At 38.9% G+C, this 18,309-nt stretch overlaps 1 protein-coding gene across 24 annotated transcripts in view; it reads left to right on the forward strand.

The window, feature by feature from the left end:
• Window positions 1-1,317: 1,317 nt before the first annotated feature.
• Window positions 1,318-18,309, forward strand: part of scrib (scribble planar cell polarity protein) — an 82,290-nt gene continuing 65,298 nt past the window's right edge. For 10 of the 24 annotated variants that reach the window (XM_052560268.1, XM_052560262.1, XM_052560267.1 and 7 more), the window contains exon 1: window positions 1,319-2,577. In XM_052560268.1, coding sequence (XP_052416228.1) covers window positions 2,419-2,577 — 159 coding nt within the window. In that variant the 5' untranslated portion in view covers window positions 1,319-2,418. Of the gene's footprint in view, window positions 2,578-18,309 lie in introns of all 24 variants that reach the window. The other 14 variants (XM_052560270.1, XM_052560271.1, XM_052560272.1 and 11 more) reach the window with 7 other exon arrangements.

The following is an 18,309-nucleotide window of genomic DNA, read 5'->3' on the forward strand; positions in this document are numbered from 1 at the left end:
TATTTTTTCATTCCTCTCTATTTTTTCCCCAGTGAGTGCAAGTTTAGATTCTCTGCTCTGGTACAGTAGCAGGCTGTTTACTCATAACTCATTTACATACAATTATTTCAGTGTAGTATTACATTAGACTGTATTAGAAGTGTATTACTGCTCCAAAAGGTTAGACTTAAAGACATCATTAAGAAATTGATGTAAAAATGTATGTATCTGTTTCTGTCCTATCAACCACACAGCAACCATCCTGAAAAGCCTAGTAACAATGCCCTAGACACAACTCTTGCAAAACCCTACTAACCAGAGAGACAATTATTTACTGCCACACACTGAGGTTTGTCCTTTACAACTAAGAAAAATACCAATTTATAATACATGGGCTAACATTCAACTGCTCCAGCTTTTAATCAACACATGAGGTTGAATTGTATTAAGAGCAGAACTAAAATAGATGAAGTAAACCAGTATAAGCTCTATGATCCCCAAACCTTTCAAAACCAAATGCATGATGCTGTTAACAGGTTCCTCTTCTTTGGTTATAGACAAACTGTCAAAGGATCTAGAGTGTTAGCAACATGAGCTTTCAACAATGACAAACTAGCAACCACAGCAATCAGTTAATCCTAAAACTTTCCACTTTGAGCTTTATAAATGTAATATGACTTCAAACTTTTTTCTTTTTTTTTTATATAAAGTATATCAATCTTAATCAATCAAAATCTCATCTATCTTATATCTCTATCTAAATAGCTTGTTTTAAAACTACTTAAACTTTTAACTACTTCAAAATGAAAACCCTCTAACTTAAAACTATTAAATCTACTTCAAACTTTCTGACCAGGCCTCTTCAAGACAACAATTTGTTTAAATCTCTGACGGCTAATTCAAATATAACAGTCAAGAATCAAATCTTGAATCTTTTGGAATTGCAAAATGCATCTGGTTCAATTATTGTCAATATATCAGCACCCCAGTCTCTGTTCAAAAGTAGCTAAAAATACAAAAGGAAATACTTGAGCCAACAAGTGGGGCCTCTGAATGCTGTGTTGGACAATAGGGGGGCCAAAAGTTCAAGTCAAAAGCTGAGAAAGTTGAGAACCACACACACAGAGAGAGAGAGAGGGAAAACATTTGTTTTGTAGAATGTTGTCTTTTCAGGCATTTTAGCATGCGTACTCTAGAACATTAAAGATCAGTGATTCAGCTGTACTCGACAGACAACTTGTCTTTTTAGTAGATGAATAAACGAAATATCACATGAAAACCATTGGTATTTGTAGTGACTCGGTAATAAAACAAATAGTTCCGACTGTGCTCGCACGGTTCTTTCCGCTGGACGGCGCAAGTGCACTAGCCAGACTCCAGCGCTCCTCTCCTCCTCCAGACTCCTAGAGGTCGCCATCCGGAGGAGTGAGAGCGATGCCGTGCGTGCGAGAGACGCTCAGACGCTCACAACAGTGAGGCGGAGCTGGGAATGGATCAGCTCCCGAAGCCTTAACTCAGAGCCTCCACACACTCGCCTACAACAGCAGGAAATCCCGCGGTAGAGAAAGCCCAGGAGGAGCGTAGCGGGCGTCCTGAGGCCAACCAACTGTATGAGGAAGACAGAGAGGTTTGAAACGGATCGGCCCGGACTCGATATCAGGACGGGCAGAAGAGGAGCACAAAGCCGGTGGAGTGTCTCTGGAGCGGCGGAGATCAGCCCAGCCCCCCACATACACACACACAACCGGCCTGCTGCATCTAGCCTGTTGCTGCTGTGTATGGGATATCTCAAATAGCAGATCGCTCGTGTCTCAGCGACACACGTCTTGTAAGTAACGTTAGTTCCGAGTTGTTTAGTCTTTGTTCGGAGGCTGACTGGTGTGTTTTGCGGCGGTTGGCGGACTATAGCTCTCTGCAGCTGGCTAATGAGTTAGCTGTAGCATAACGTCGTGTGTAACGTTACAGCAGCCTCACGAGCACGATTTAGAATGGTTATCAGACCTATTTTTATTATTACAAGACAAAACATGTTTGATAAAAGGGCGCGTGACATGAACCGACGAGTCTGACGTATTCGAACACCTCTGTATGTGGACAGTCACTTATTCCGTGCGACATCATCTCGTTTAATTCAACGAGGGGACTGTTTATGCTGCAAAACTGAATCTAGCACATAACATGTGTGTTTTGTTGACTTCATTCGGCTTCTGTTGAACCAATCTGTGAATGTGACTCGGCTTGTGTATGATCCTCTGGATGTCCCCTGCCATCACTGGAGTTAGTGGACTTTTGCAGGAGAACCGTTCACGCAAGGGCTTTTATTTGACTGGTTTTTCTGGATAAAGTCCAGGGAGTTGCGAGACGGCAGGACCAGCCTGTACCCCGTCGTTTGGCTGCTTGAGTGAGTCCCCGATGCGGAGGGGCTGAGTGCTCCGGGACATGCTGAAGTGTATCCCGCTGTGGCGGTGTAACCGTCACGTTGAGTCCGTGGATAAGCGGCACTGCTCGCTCACTGCGGTGCCCGACGAGATCTACCGCTACAACCGCAGTCTGGAGGAGCTGCTCCTGGACGCCAACCAGCTGAGAGAGCTGCCCAAGGTAAGACACATCTCTTACTCTCATGTGTGCATGTCTCTCTGCGTGCCAGCCTCTATTGTAAATGATGCATAGATCTGTTGTGACGCACATCAATGTGGTCAAACCGTTGCTCTTGTTTCAAAGTTTCCCACGTTCATAGAAAGCTTGAAATATCAGGGACATTTAAGAAGTCCCCTTATATGTTTGTGTCTTTGGTTGTAAGTTGTGTGTTCTCTTGGTGTATTTGTGTGGGTACAGTCTCTTTAAAGTGATTTACAGCAAGACACCACAGGTGAATAGCTTATTTTTTTAAACCCAACGATTTCACCATACTTGCCCTTATGATTGACTATAGTGCATTAAAACAATTGTTTTGCATTACATGTTTTCTGAAATGTTGTGTTCAGATATGCAAAGGAGACATTATCTAATCAAATATGCAATCAATTGCAAAGCCATATTCAAAGTTCTTGTTTCACTTTGTTGACAGGTTAGATTTAAAGATATTACAGAGGGGAACACTTGTCTTCAGTCAGATTTTTTTTTTAGTAATTAAATGTTATACAAATGGCATATGAAAAAAGCCTGTGAAAATAATTTAGAAAAACCAACTACAGGAAGTTTTGTGTATCTGCAGCTGTAAAGAGCAACTAAAAAAAAAACTAATTTTGATAAAACGGAAGAAATATGTAGGCTATTGTAATTGAAATATATATTTGCAACAACTATATAAAGTGCATTGAAATATATTTAATGCATGTTTTGCATGTTTTCATTCCACTAGTCTGAAAGAAGACGTTATGGATATAAAATAGCTCAAAGTATGAAAACTATGGTTTAGCCTAAAAAAAAATATAATGATAAAGTTCTCATCCAGTAATAAGAGCATTTGAAAACGAAATAATTAGTCAAATGTTGTGTGAATCATTCTGTACTAATGTGAAGTGTTGCAGATTTTGTAAGCCATTGGAAGCATACTTTACACTTAAAGAAGTGAAGAAAAAATATGTTTCTTGTGGAGAAATGGCAAAAAAAGAGTGCTGTCTAAAATTGACAGTCTATCCTCCTTTGGGGATACTTTAGTGTGTTACACATCTGTCTCACTAACCACACTAAAAGCTGTTTGCTTTGTCCTTTTAATTTGGATTTCCTCTGTTTTGTTAATGTGTGTGTATGCGCGTGTGTGTGTGGGAGAGAGAGATCCTGCTGACTTGGCTGTGAATCAGATCTAGTAGTCTTTACATACAGTAAACGCGCGTTGTTTTGTAACTTTGAGGATTTACATCCACACATAGGGGTCACGAGAGACTGTTGGTGGGTTGCCAGAGCTAGCATTCCCTAAAGTACACTGATGGAAAAATAAGCAAACTTGCTTGATTCAACATTTAAACTACTGTAAGCTGTTGGTCACTACCATCCAGTCGTCTGAAGTGCTCTTCTGTAGGCCGTATAATGCCAGGACTGTTGGCATAGCCTCACTGGCAAAAGACTCAATCTGTGTTAGCCAGTCTACAGGCAGCATTGCTAAGAGGGTCAGACAGAACGGCACAGGATCCTTTGACCGTAATGTGGAATAGCTGATCTGAGTGGACAGGTCAGGCCCTGAGCTTGGAGGTCTGTGTGTGTGTGTGTGTGTATACTGTGTGCAGACACTTGGCATATGGCTTCCCATCAGCCCTGTGGCAGAGAGAGAGTGAAAGAGACATGAAAACTCTATCTCAGATTTAGGGAGGATGTTGGTGATGTCTGATATATACCTAACGCTGATGTTTTAATATAATTTAATAGTAAGTTGGCTGCACTCACAATTGATACATTTAAATGAACACTTTTGAACACTTGATTGGTACTAGTTAAAGTAGATAGTAATAGAAAAATGTATTCTTCTGTTCAGCAAGGATGCATTAAATAGCATATTGACAATAACATTTACATTGTTGTTAAGCAATAGTAAAAAAAAAAAAAGAATAATCGTTTTAAAATAAATGCTTTCTATTCATGAAAGAATCCTGAAAATGTGTGTCATTTGTTTCATGAAAACAAATATTAAGTAGCTTTTCTCAACTGTGATGGTAAGAAATCTTTGAGCAGCAAATAAAATAATTTTAAAGAGTCATGTGACACTGAAGACTGGAGTAATAGCTGCTGAAATTCACCTTTTAATAAAAAAACATGTAATGATAAAAAAATAAATAAAACAGAAATGTTATTTTACATTGTAATATTTAACACATTAGTGTTTTTATTGTATAAATGCAGCCTCAATGAGCATAAGACTTTCAAAAATATTAAAATGTTTTTAGTGTGAGCATGTATTAATGTATTTTTTTGTATTTAAGTATTTTTGCCATCATTTAAAGTTCAAGTAAAGTTTGTAGTTATTATTTGCCTGTAGATCTTTTTTTTCCTCATTAACTTGTTCCAGGTTTTGTAGTAGTGCCCTTTCCGTCCGAGTGGTGCTCTGTTACACATTTACTGTAACGCTTAGACGGAAGGTCTCAGCAGGCCTGAGCCTGTGCTTTTGAGAAGGCCATATGGTGACTCCGTGTGTCGCTGCTCCGCCATGTGCTTTGAGATGGGCTTTAAGCTGCTTACAGCTCCTTCTCCCCCAGACCCACTCTGGACGCTCTGCTGCACTCCTTCTGCTTGTGATACGCTCTCTGTATAACATCAGATGCCTTTCCCGTTTTTCTTAAAGACTGCTTTTCAGCATGGATAATGTCCACATATTTAGCTGCATGTACACGGTCCTAGTGCAGGATTTGGGATTAGCACTGTACCATGACTCATGCTAATTCTTCTCAGGCCGTGACCCTTTGTAATTGGGTGTGAGCCGATGTCAAGTATTTCAGTATGTTGGGCCGAGGCTGTCTGTAGGAGATAGTTTATGTAAAAACTTCAGCTTCATATGTGTGGCCTGGCACAGACCTTTAAGCTAAACCGATGGAGGTTTAGAGTCCTCACCTGAACGGCTTATGTTCACTTTTAAAGCTCGGATAAGTATAGATCAGAAATGCACCATTATTGCAAGTCCAAAAATAGAAACGTTTGAGAGTTTAAAGCAGGGCACAAAGCAGGAGGAAGTGTGGGAAATTACCTCTCAGAGAAACCAATGAGAAGCAAATGACTTCAGATGTTCTGCCAATTCATTTTTTTAATATGAGCACCTGGGTGGCTCACAAAGTGCCTTCAGCTTTATCCAGGAGTTGGTTTACATGGCAAATCATGTTGCTAAACTGTCTGAGAACTGAAACTCCTGTATTGCAGCTGATAAAACTGTGGGCAGAAGCCGTCAACATTCGAGGAATTCCCATCGCACCCTCCGAAAACATCAACGTGAAGCTTCCACCGTGTTTAGTCATTATGCAATCCCTGATCCTCACTGTTTCTGTCCTGTTGTGTGACAGTGGAGCACCCACTCGTCACAGTGAATTCCTCACTTCGGAGATGTGGAGCGCTAACTGGATTAACCCAGAATGCCCTCTCCACATGCACAAAGCACAGAAATGGCATTAGCTGTAGTTTAATCATTAACATTAATTTAATCTGTGGTTTAGGAGCTTCCTGGGGAAGCTTTGAGAAATGTAAAGCCTGTGCGTTTTCCCTGAAGGGTTTGGGAGGTAGAAACGCTTCTTGGCTTTGACAGTTGTGGAAGATCTTGTGACTGGATACATAGTAGGCTCTTTCAGCTAATCTGACGTCTCCCACCTGGCTGCACATATTAAATGTCCAGGCTTATTATCACAGCTCTGTCAGCATTGTCGTCCTTTATCAGCCGTGATTCACATGACGACTGTGAAGAAAGAGAAGGAAATGTTTATTATGCAGCTGGAGTTGCGAATGGGTAAAATACTAGCCGTGTGTTGTTATTTGATTTTAGGTCAAGGTTTCAAGCCTTCCTCTGTTTTATCGGCACCCAATACAGCTCTTTGATAACAGATGCTGTCAGACCATTTGGTACAACACAAAGTAAATCAGCTGACACCACTAACAGGAAACAAAGTATTGAACTCTAACCGTAGAAGTAAGCGAAATAAGGAAATATTTTACCTATTGCCTATAATAGCTGTGCTTAATTGCTTTGAAACAGAAAGTGGTTTTTCCAGCTCAAGTATGTGCCTGAGCTTCAAGGAGTTGTTGTAATAGAGGTTCTTGATACAATGGCCCTCTGAAAGGCTGAACGGGGGTGTGTGTGTGCCGTGGCAGATTTGTGCTGTTTTCTGCAGAACAGGTTTAATCTATGTAGGGCTCCTCCCTGCCCTGCTCTACACATCTGATGTTCATTCACAGCAGGTGTTCCTCTATTACCTGTGAACTACATGTTTGTGCATTGAAAGTGTGTGAAACGATACTTCACATTATAACCTGATGCATTCTTGATTCATGAAATAGGTAAAGAGACGTTATAGGGAAATTTTATGACCACGTTTTTCTTACTGGGTGCCTTTGGATGCTTAGTCCAAATTAAAGAATAAATAAAAGTTTTACTTGCATACTTTTGCTATAGTAATAACAGTGAATTTATGTGTAATTATGCATAAAGCTCCGGTGAGAAAATGCTAACCTAAAGTTTTGTCCTTATTTAAATCCGCAAACATTTTCTTTACAAATTCATCTCTCATTTACAAAGTTCATCACTTCTCACCAGAGTCCTAGGTCATCCGTTTTAACGCCACTCTCTCGTGAACGCACGTACGACAGTTGACAGAAGCTAGACATAGTGGTTTATAAAGTTTTCCTGATGCCTGAGCGATCGTTTGAAATATTTGTCCTGGTTCTCTGAAATGTACACAATAAGCACTATCGTCGCTAGGCTTTTTTAGCAGGGCTATAGCATTTAGCTTCATAAACTGTACTCAAATTGCGATCGCCTGAGTCTGTCTCCTTAAATTTCATATAAAAAATGCAGCAGACCGGTCTCCTCTACATCTTTGAGCGCGCTCTTCAATCCGCAGACCGCGGTGTGTGATTATCGGTGTGTGATTATCGACAGATTGTCAGAAGATCTGTATCTGTGCTGTTCTTTGTCATAAATACAGTTTACAAAAGGTAACTGGGGAGTAATTGGTTTCTCATCTACTGTAAAATTTTCGCTGTTCACCGTTCATCACACGCAGCTGTTTCCTCCAGCGACAATCTAGACCTTAACACGTATGAACACATACTTTAATTACACTTATTTAAATATACTTCATTTATTTATACTTTATACATATACTACTGTGCAAAAGTCTTAGGCATGTTAGTATTTTCACCCCAAAGAATGTTGTTCGGCCAGTTATTTTTATCTTTTGTTGAAGTGTGTCATTAGAAGATGATATCAGTTTACATTCCCAAACATTCATATTAGTGAGATTTTTGACTGCACAAGCATTCAATGGTCTGAAAACAGCCAATGCTCCACACAGAGATCTGATCTCACCATCAACGATCCTGTCTGTTATTGTTACTGTTATTACAAATGACATTGTTGCTACTTTATAAAGAATGACCATCCAGTCATTCACAGAACTGATTAAAGACAGGGACAGACAGCACTAATGTTAACTAAATATCAGAGTGATTGACAGATAAAGTAGAAAAATCATGTGTGGTTTTGTATTAAATGACCCAAATTATGAAATAGATTTATTAGTAAGCACAATTTTGGGAATGAGAGCATCCAAGGAGCATGAGAAAGCTGTGGATTTATTTTAAATAATTTTAATGCTATTCATAGTTTTTTTTTGTGGCTCCTTTGTGTTTTTTTTTTAAGTATCAGTTCAGGCACTGTTTAGGCACTGGTACAATTTTAAAAGTATTGAAATTGCACCGGTATCGAAAAAAAACCCCAATTGATACCCAGCCCTACTGACAGTATATCTATGATGGCTTGAGGATGAGTATATCATGGTCTAATTTTCATTTTTGGGTGAACTATCCCTTTAATTAATATTACTTAGTACAGCTGACATTACACAGCAATAAGGACACATTTAAATAAAGTTTGAACATTCATTTGTTTACAAACATTTGTTTCATTCTACGTTCATTAAATGAAAAAAATGTAAAAAATTAAAGGTAAATCTCTCTTTGTGACGTCCAGAAGAATTAGAAAGATTTTTGCTGATTTTTGTCTGGTGTGCATGAAAATATTACACCTCTAAATTAGGATAGCAGCAGTCACAAGGTCTGTTTAAGTCTTCTTGATGGGATGTTTCGCTGTTCAGTGTGAGCGTTTCACTCATTTGCAAGTGAAAATTACTCTGCAAATGTGAAATTTTGTCATCTGACACCTGATCAAATCTCTCAAACTTTATTATATAAGAAAAACTCCCTTAACTTTGGACATGTTTACATTTCACACTCTTTTTGTAAAAAAAAAAAAAAAGGTTTAATAAGTTGAGGTTTTCACACAATATGTGTTCTGGCATTCTGTCTGTGTGTTTTTTTAATTTTATTAATTTTATGGTTGCATCTTGCCCATGCCCCTACGAGTTTTGTGCTATGTATAGTGATACTGAATTTTGAGCAATTACAGGCGTGTTTTATACTTGTAAAATCCTTCTTTTAGACAAAGCAATTTCATTGTCCAGGCTGATGTCATCTTTGGTACACTGTTTGTTTTGAAGCTGATTCAAACTGAACAAAATGGGCCATTTGAGCATATTTTTTTGCCCTCCATAAGTTTCTGTTGTTGTGAACAGCTCATTTTGCCATTACTGTACCCCAACCCAGCATCCCTCCTTTGTGTGACCGCCCTGGGCCCGATTATGGCTTTCATTCATCTGTAAAAACATGTTTAACCCCTTGTCCCCTCCCTCTCTCTGCTGCACGAGCCGTATCGTCCCACTAAGCCTGTCCCTCGAGTGTCTCTTGAGTGGAGTGGCTGTCTGCAGCTGTCCTGTTCCGAGTGTACATTCAGTGCTCGCTGGGTGGATGAAGATTGAGATCTGTAGAGAAGTGAAATCAGCTCTCTTCTGTCTGCCGTCCAGGCTTGTGTTTATACTGGAGTGTGCAGCTTTCCATGAAATATTCAGCAGCTTGAGGGTGATGCTAGTGTTTTCCTATGTCAACAAAGTATATTTTTAAAACATTTTCTAGTTTCTCTTAATCACAGTAATGTTTCAAACATACGCAGAGTTTATTACATGGCACAGTTTTGCTGTGCTGTAATTGCAGCAGGTAGGGTGTTAAAATAATCTTTCATTACTCACTAATTTGCCTAATTGGTTTATGAGGCCGAACTGTAAGCTCTTCTCTTTTATTTGGCCAGTTTACATCATACCACATGCAGCAAAACCATTTAAGTTATGTGTAAGCGAACAGGATTACAAGAGCATCTTGAGAACAGCCTGTAATATTTTCAATAGCAACCCAGCTTGTGACCTGCCATCCATTGCTTTGCAATTCTCAGTGGACTTAAGTATTCTTGACTCTTACTAGGTCTTTTGAAGTTCATAATGTTTTTTATTATTATTTTGAAAGAATGTTTTTGGCTTACAAAGGCAGCATTTATTTGATAAAAATTCAATAAAAACTATATTAACATGTTTTAACATTTTAATTTTACTCCTGTGATGGCATAGCATTGTCTCATGATCCTTCAGAAATCATTCTGATATGCTGATTTGCTGCTCGAGGCATTTATTATTATCAGAAGCATTTATTATTATTATCAGTGTTGACTTTTTTTTCTGGAAATAGTGATATCATCTTTTTTTTTTTTTTATTCTTTGATAAATAGAAAGAAACGGCATTTGAAAGAATTTGATCTTAATGCCCCAAGCATTTGAATGGTTTTATATAATTCAACAAAATATTGGTAGCATCCTATACTACAAAATTGACTTTTTCTGCCAATTTGACTGCTAAACTTCAATTATTTGCTGTATCTACTGTGTAAATATTTCCCATTCCAAATAATAATTCACAGAATGCCAAAAAAAACCCTTTGAAAAGATTGAAATATGATATTGGGACATTAGCTGGGAACATATTAAACATTGGTGTTTATTTATCATTTATACGCTAATATAAAATGATCGATGTTGGGCGACGGTCGGGCTAGTTTGTGTGGTGTGTTCCTCTCTTTGGGCTCGTCTTGGGGTCATTGTCTTGACTTTCTGCTTCTGTCTTGTGAGCCAGCACATGAGATGTTAGTAAGTGAGGGCTTCCCCTTACGGCCCACAGAACTGGGCCAGCAGTCCACATAAATCACAGCTGCCATTGTGTGTGCTGCAGTAAACCTACCCTCATCCCCCATCGCTCTCCTCCCTCTCGCCTCTGTTCTCGTGCTGCTCAGACTGCAGAGGACTTGGAGATCACACTGTGCTGAGCCTCTTTCACACAGTCTGTTCTCTTGCTCACTTCAGAAATCTGCTTACCTTTACATTTATTATAGCACCACAGCATAACCATTAGGACAACGATTTTTGGTTTGAGCATTGAAAGTTGCTGAATTGTTTTCATTCTGTAGTCATTTATAAAGAACATGATTTTTTTAAAATAAAATGGTTCATGTGTGTGTATAACACGCTACCTTTCAAAAATGTTTTTGAAGATTTAAAAACATTACCAGTTTCCATGACCATTGCCTGTATGGCTAATGATCATGAAGCAATATCGGTCATTCTCGGTTGATGATCAAATACCATATAACATAACATATAGAGTGGCAGCAGGTGCACTGATGCATGTGAAACATGAATCCTGTTGAAGAGAGGAAATTCTGATTAAGGGTACGAATAGGACTGTGGTGTTTTAACATGTTGGCACTGAAATCTTGCAGTGTCTGCCAGTTCCTCCAGAAACAATGAACATGGTCTCTTCTCCGCTCATCTTCACACCTCTCACAGTCACTTGTTTCGGGAGATATGCTCTAGATTTGTCCCGGGCTGCAGAATGAAGGGAGTGTTTACACAATAATGTTTTAAGCCCAAAACTGGAAACTTTTTATGGGTTTTGCCTGTTCGTTTACACGACAATGTGTTGACAACGTGTTTGGTGTTTGGGGACTGAAAATGCATAATTTTTGAAAACAGATTTCAAAGTGCACGTTTCCATGTAAACACACAATACGGGAATCTTTGAAAACGATGACTTCATGCGCGTGTGTAGTATTTGTTAGGATTGTAAACATGCGCGGTACATGCCGATTGTAAAGGCAATCTTAAACAAACAAGCAACAATGGCAGAGTACATGGTACTGTTGTTACTGCTCAAGAGTTTGCTAATGCTTCTTCAGCAAAGTGTGGATTTTCTTCACCAATATTACAACCAACAGCGGAGACGCATTATATACAACATATCATCACGTTCCTATAGGTACTGTTTACTAACAAGGTGACAGCGCCAACTACTGGCCTGACATGCGTAATATAGTGTTTTTAGCCATTTTTGTGGATGTGTGTAAAGTGAATCGTTTTGAAAACGTTGTCGTGTATCCGTGAAACTTTGTAAAAAGGCAGGAGGAAAACTTTTCCAATTTTGACTACATTATTGTTGTAAAAACGTAGCATGAGAAGCCTCTACTTAAACCGGCCTGAAATGTGTTACCCTGCTTCCTTTTGTCTGAGCCGAGGAGCAGCTGGCTCACACATCCTGTCCCCGCCCCTCTCCGGAGGAGGATTAACACTGAGAGCCCCTCACCCTGTCTGAGACTCACTCACTCGCTGTCATCTGCATTTCTGTCTTCGCTATCGATTGCAGAAAGTGTGTAGGCTTGGTGGCATTGTAAACTTCTAAGATCAGCGTGTACATCTGTTTTCATGTCCCTTTAATCTCACATGCTCGCAGCAGAAACATGAGCCATTCACCTGTCTCTCTCTGGGTAAACATGGGCGGCACCAGTCATCATCCAGTGCAGGGTAACGTCAGTGTTTGGTACAGTCGCTTGACTCAAGCTCCACTTCCCTGTGTTCACCTCCGATCAGGAAACGGACCCTGTAATCATTTACAGCCTCTAGACCTAATGCTTTACTGTTCTGCTTGTGTTTTTCTGGCTTTTAAGCACATACACTTTGCCACAGCGGGGTGTATCTGTTCATGTTCATGGCTGCTTTTCAGTTGTCCATTTTCTTTTTATTGGTCAGTGATTTGGATAATATTCATATTGTTTATTTAGATTAATTAGCTTCATTGTTTTTTCTCACGTTATGGATTTGGCTAGTGGCTTTTGGGGCCAAATTCATAAAACATTCTTAAGAATAAATGTCTGCCATTTTCTTTTATTTTCTAGCCTAACAATTTTTTTTTTTTTTTTTTTGATTGTTCTAAAGGCAAAACTTGAGAGGAAACAAAGAAAAGCTCTTAAAGGGGGGGGTGAAATGCTCGTTTTCACTCAATATCATGTTAATCTTGAGTACCTATAGAGTAGTACTGCATCCTTCATAACTCCAAAAAGTCTTTCGTTTTATTATATTCATAAGAGAAAGATAGTCTGTACCGTTTTTTCCCGGAAAAACACGACTGGCTGGAGGTGACGTGTGGGCGGAGCTAAAGAATCACGAGCGCGAATAGGCTTTTGCGTTGAGAGCATGTGGAAGCTGTGACATTACCGTGAGGGAAAACCCATCATCCAAAACAAACCATGGCTTACAGTCAGATTCAGCCGTTTATTTATGATCCAGAATCAGATCCCGAGGCTGAAACTGAACGAGAGCAGCAGCAGCAACGACTCGCTCCGAGCGGGACTCGAACCCGGGTCTCGGCATGGGAAGGGGACGCACTAACAAGGAGGCAGAGATATTTGAAGCAGTTTTACTCACCGCCTGCGTTTCCAACACACGATCGTGACCCTTTTTCCTTGGGATTGCATCATCCTTAAGAAATAAACGATACGCAAATCCGTCGTAAACTGGGCCTTGTGAACAAGCATCTTCGAAATGCAGGGAACAAACAAAAACACTTGCACAACTCCGTTGATGCTCTGTAAAAATAAACTCCATCCACTGGTCCCTTAATGCTGTTTTTTTTTTGGTAATCTGTGCAGGGTTGTCTTGCCCTGGCAACCAAAAAACACTTCTTTTGTGACTTTTCGCGACGCTCTCGCTCTGATCAGTGAATCGCTCTGATCAGTGATTGTCTGTACACAGCCTCTCTCTGCTCTGCTATACGGGAGCGCGCGCTCTTCCGGCAAATGTGCCCTCAGGACCCATATAAGGAAATTCCGCTCCATCTAACGTCACACAAAAAACTTTCCGAAACTTGTGACAAACCGTAAGGAGTATGTTGGGAACAAAAATACTCCTTCAAACGTACAACTTAATTTTTGAAACTTTGTCCATGTTTAGCATGGGAATCCAACTCTTTAACAGTGTAAAAAACTCAGTATGCATGAAATAGCATTTCACCCCCCCCCCCCCCCCCCCTTTAAAAAGTATTGTAAATAACCTCTTAATTCTTAATTGTGCATTTCATGAGTTTTTGCTGAATCCAGAAACCACTATACAAAGACAAGTCAATAAAGGGCTTCCTTTTTATTTGGGCACTTTTTTTGATTATTGCATTTTTCTGAAAGAGGACCACAAAAAGACAGCCTTTGATGTGTTGAATGTTATCACTAAAATCCTTCATACAATCAGTTAACACTAAAGCCTGTCAAAGAGAAAAACATTCTTAAAATATTTTAGAAGTTCTTAAGGATTTCCAAGAATTGCACATAGGAATGTTGTTACAAACTACTTCTCTTGTTTTCCTAAGATGATTTTCATGAATCCAGCCCCCGGTCACACTTTTTTGTCCAAATTTTGTTTTGGTGCATACTTTATTTATATTTGCAGTTTTTGAGTCTTGATACCTGGGCCGTCTAGACGTTTGAACGGGTCACAGTTACTGTAAATTCAAGACGGCGCGTGCTTCACCCCCAAGCACATCCTCATGATTACTGTTTACTTGTCACAATATGAACGTTTCCATGGATCTGACCCTTCCAGCAGCTCCTCCTCTATCTGCCTCAACACCTGTCATGTAAATCTGTGTGTGTGTGTGTGTGTGTGTGTGTGTGTGTGTGTGTGGAGCACATTGTCCGTGCATGCTGTGGGACAGAGTAAACACACAGACTCCAGTACAGATGGCCCAGTCTGGCTGATCTCCTCCAGATACTGGGATAGTTGTTACCGTAGATGGCGGCACTCTGTCGCCTGAGCTCTGATCTCCTGCTTTGTCTGAGAAGGTACAGACCTTTTATTGCGGTAAGCTATTAATAAGACAAGGGTTGGGCAGGTTTGTCCTATATAAATGGTGTGTTTTCCTGATAAAAGTGGTAAAGCATATTTGAGTTAGGGCCCTATGATTTCTGCGATGCAGAAAACGCAGACGGAACTGCGGAATCCTTTTTATAAAAATGGAATTCACTCGTTCCGTTTAACACGGAATGTCACGGAACTTGTAAAATGTTGAATGAATTAATCAAAAGTAGGTAATTACACTTAAATCGTGATATAGATTAATATCTGTATATATTAAGCTGCAAAAGTAGATTTAAGTATGAATCCTGCATGATCTGCATGTCTCTGTTAATGAATGAGGCAGACACACGGTTTCATTTACTACACACACTGAAGTGTGCGTGATGCTTGCGGTGATTTCAGCGTCTGTCGTCTCACTAAATGAGGACATAAACCCATGAACATCTCTAGAACTGCTCTGAGAGTCACTTTATGAGCATTTGAGCATTTGATTCAAGTAAAACTAGCATTATATCACACACACAGAACTGTAAAGATATTCACGGCAACCCGTCAAAATAAAAGTCCAGTTTGATTTGAAGACATTGTGCCTATTACTATTTTTCAGTAGAATGTACATAGCCTACTACTACTAGTACTAAAATGAAACAAACATTATTTTTTAAGGAATAATCACACAACAGTTCTTCCATGTTTTAATTTTAATAGTAAATGCTACTTTAAGAAAGAAATTAGTAAATTAAGTTGTTTTATGCATTTAAATAATAAGACATGCTAAAACAGAATTTGATAACAATAAAAAATATGGTGAGGAAAAAAATAACATTTCATAGGGCCCTAAAGAAGTATTTTTTTTTTTTGTTAAACTTATAATTAATTGATTTGAAAATGTTTAAGTTTCATTATTTTAATTAATTAGACATGCTTTTTGATTAATAAAATGCAATTTAACTATTAAAAAGGAGTAGAGAAAAATTAAAATGGAAAAAAAACTGAATCCAGAAAAATTAAAAAAGAAAATTATTAATTTGGAAAAACATAAAACGGAATTTAGGAAAAAATAAAACCGATTTCATAGGACCCTATGTTTGAGTGAGTGATTTGGATGCAGCGTGCTGATACTATGTGCTAGTGGTCTTTTCTCTCTACAGTTTGTTTGTTCTTGTTGGTGACTCATGCAATACACAGAAGCTGTATAGCAAATCCCCACAGACTCACGTTTCCATGGTCACGGGATGCAAGGCGAGCCCACGTGGAGCGCACACTGCTGTTGCTACGTGGACATGTAGCATCTCCCACTCCTACGTTTTATCTTTGTTGGAAGTTAGATGCATTTGCATTTGACTGTAAATCTCAACTTGGCATGAACCACACTGACAAAGTACAAGTTGTGTGTGGTACCTTACTGATCTCTCACTTGATAAGACAAACAGAAAACTTTGTGTAGTGACTGGCCACGTTTTGTTTTGAACAGCCTTTATTAAGCTTTATCTAATTTATTAACTTTTTGCTTTTTAAAATTGAGCATTTTTCATGTGAAAATGCTTTTATTGACCCCAGTGACAAGCAGAGTAGCAAAGGTCTCTCAATCAATAGAGAAAGGAAGTTCATCAGCTATGCACTTTCATATTGTGTTTAATCTGATTGGTGGTCAAGCACTCTGACTGATCACTTGTAGTCCAGCTCCAGAGAAAGAGCTTTTAAAATGCCACCTAAATAAATGATGACTGTCAGCTGGCAGTGTTGGACAACTGCTGTGATACTCATTGTGTTGAGGTCATTTCAGATGTGTCTTTTCTTACGTTTTGTTTGACAGAACTTAAAATGATGTGCACTACTACACATCAACAATATAGCAGAGTTATACTAGTTATTTTTTTTGCTGTTTTTTTTCTTTTGCTTGGATGTATTCTTTAAAATCACCAATAATATTTTTTTCTATACAGAAGTGATTGCACATAGGACCCTTCAAGAAGAACAAATGATTGATTGGCTACTGTCATTTAACAGATGGTTGTGGGAAGTACATGAGTAACAAATTGTAGGGCTGGAGTGAAAGCTCTCCATCTGGGACTGAACCTGCAACCTTTTGTATTTTCAGCCCAGTTTCTTAACTACTGAACGCTTAACAGCACTTAACTTGTGCATGTAGCTTTTGCCTGGAGATTGAGTTTAGCCTGAAATGGATAAGTCTGTATTTAGGGCTACTTTTGGGGTCTAGCTTTGGGGTCTTTGAAAATGCATTTCTCTTATTTCTCGCCAGTTAGAAATGCTTCAGGTTTCTGCTTGGCAACTGGATATATTTGTAAGAATATCACTCGTCTTTTTATATCCTGCTGATCCAAGGAGCACTACTGTTAATTAATTGGACATTGGTAAATGTTTGTGTGGAGTATATTGTTTCTTTCCATATATCTAACAGATAAACACAACAGCATGGAATTAGAATCTGAAGTTCATATTTATTAGCATATTCTGATATTAGAAAATTCACATGCTTGGAGCATCTAGATTATTTGGACTATTATGGCCATTTGTTTCAAATTAATGGTAGAGTAGTGAAGCATCCATGAAGTCACAGGAGTGCCTTCATGTCACAGGAGGCTTTATTCCTGCATCTCGGGGGTCCCGACTGAACCTCTGAGACAGACATACAGCACAGACCTCATCATAACACATGCTGTAAACTCACTCTAAAATCTTAAGCCCTATTCAGATGGGACTAGTTTTCGAAACTACGTTTGAGTTTCGATTCTTATCACCTGATTTCTGTGAAAAAAAAAAAAAAAAAAAGTATGTACCAATTTGGATGGGACTAAAATCTTTATTACAGATGTGGGAGGGACTGTTTTGTACATCTGGGCGTATCAGAGGTCACGCGCTCTCTGCGTGCGTTGTGTAGTAATTCGGATTGATTACTATTAGTATAATCATATAAATACCATGATGAAGCTAAAGGGCAATTTATAGCAAACTATGTTAATGTGTGGTTACTTTATTTTTTATATGTATTTGTAGTAAATGCCTGTTTAATTTTCATTTAGAAACATATGTTATTAAAACATTATGTAATTGAGTGCAGAATGAATGTGAGTAATCTTACCTGACGCTGATATTACATAACCAGTCTTAACAGTTTATGTCATCTGGCTCTTGATTGTATTTTTTGAAGAGAGGCAAATATATCAAACATGCGTGCAATCAGAGCGTCTACCGTAATTAATGTTAGCCAAAACGCACAAGGAAACACGTTGTGAAAAAAAATATCACCGGCAATCACAGACATTCGCATTCAGTCGGGACTAGTTTTCTCAGAGTTTGCTGAAAAGTAGGTAATTTGCTCTGGAATTATTACAGAGGTTGTGTGAGAAAAACGGACGTGGCAGTTTCGGTCAACATTTAAAATCACCAAGTCCGTCTGTAGAACACAAATTTCTCTAAAGTCCCCATGTAAAACTAGTCCCTTACGAATAGGGCTTTATTCACACCCTAAGCAAATATTCGCTATGAACAAAACCTTGGGAATGGTTCACCTAAAAATTGTAATTTTCATTTTTATCTGCTTATCCCCAGGGCATCCAGG

Source organism: Carassius gibelio, chromosome B7 (genome assembly GCF_023724105.1).
Source record: "Carassius gibelio isolate Cgi1373 ecotype wild population from Czech Republic chromosome B7, carGib1.2-hapl.c, whole genome shotgun sequence".
Classification (NCBI taxonomy): domain Eukaryota; kingdom Metazoa; phylum Chordata; class Actinopteri; order Cypriniformes; family Cyprinidae; genus Carassius; species Carassius gibelio.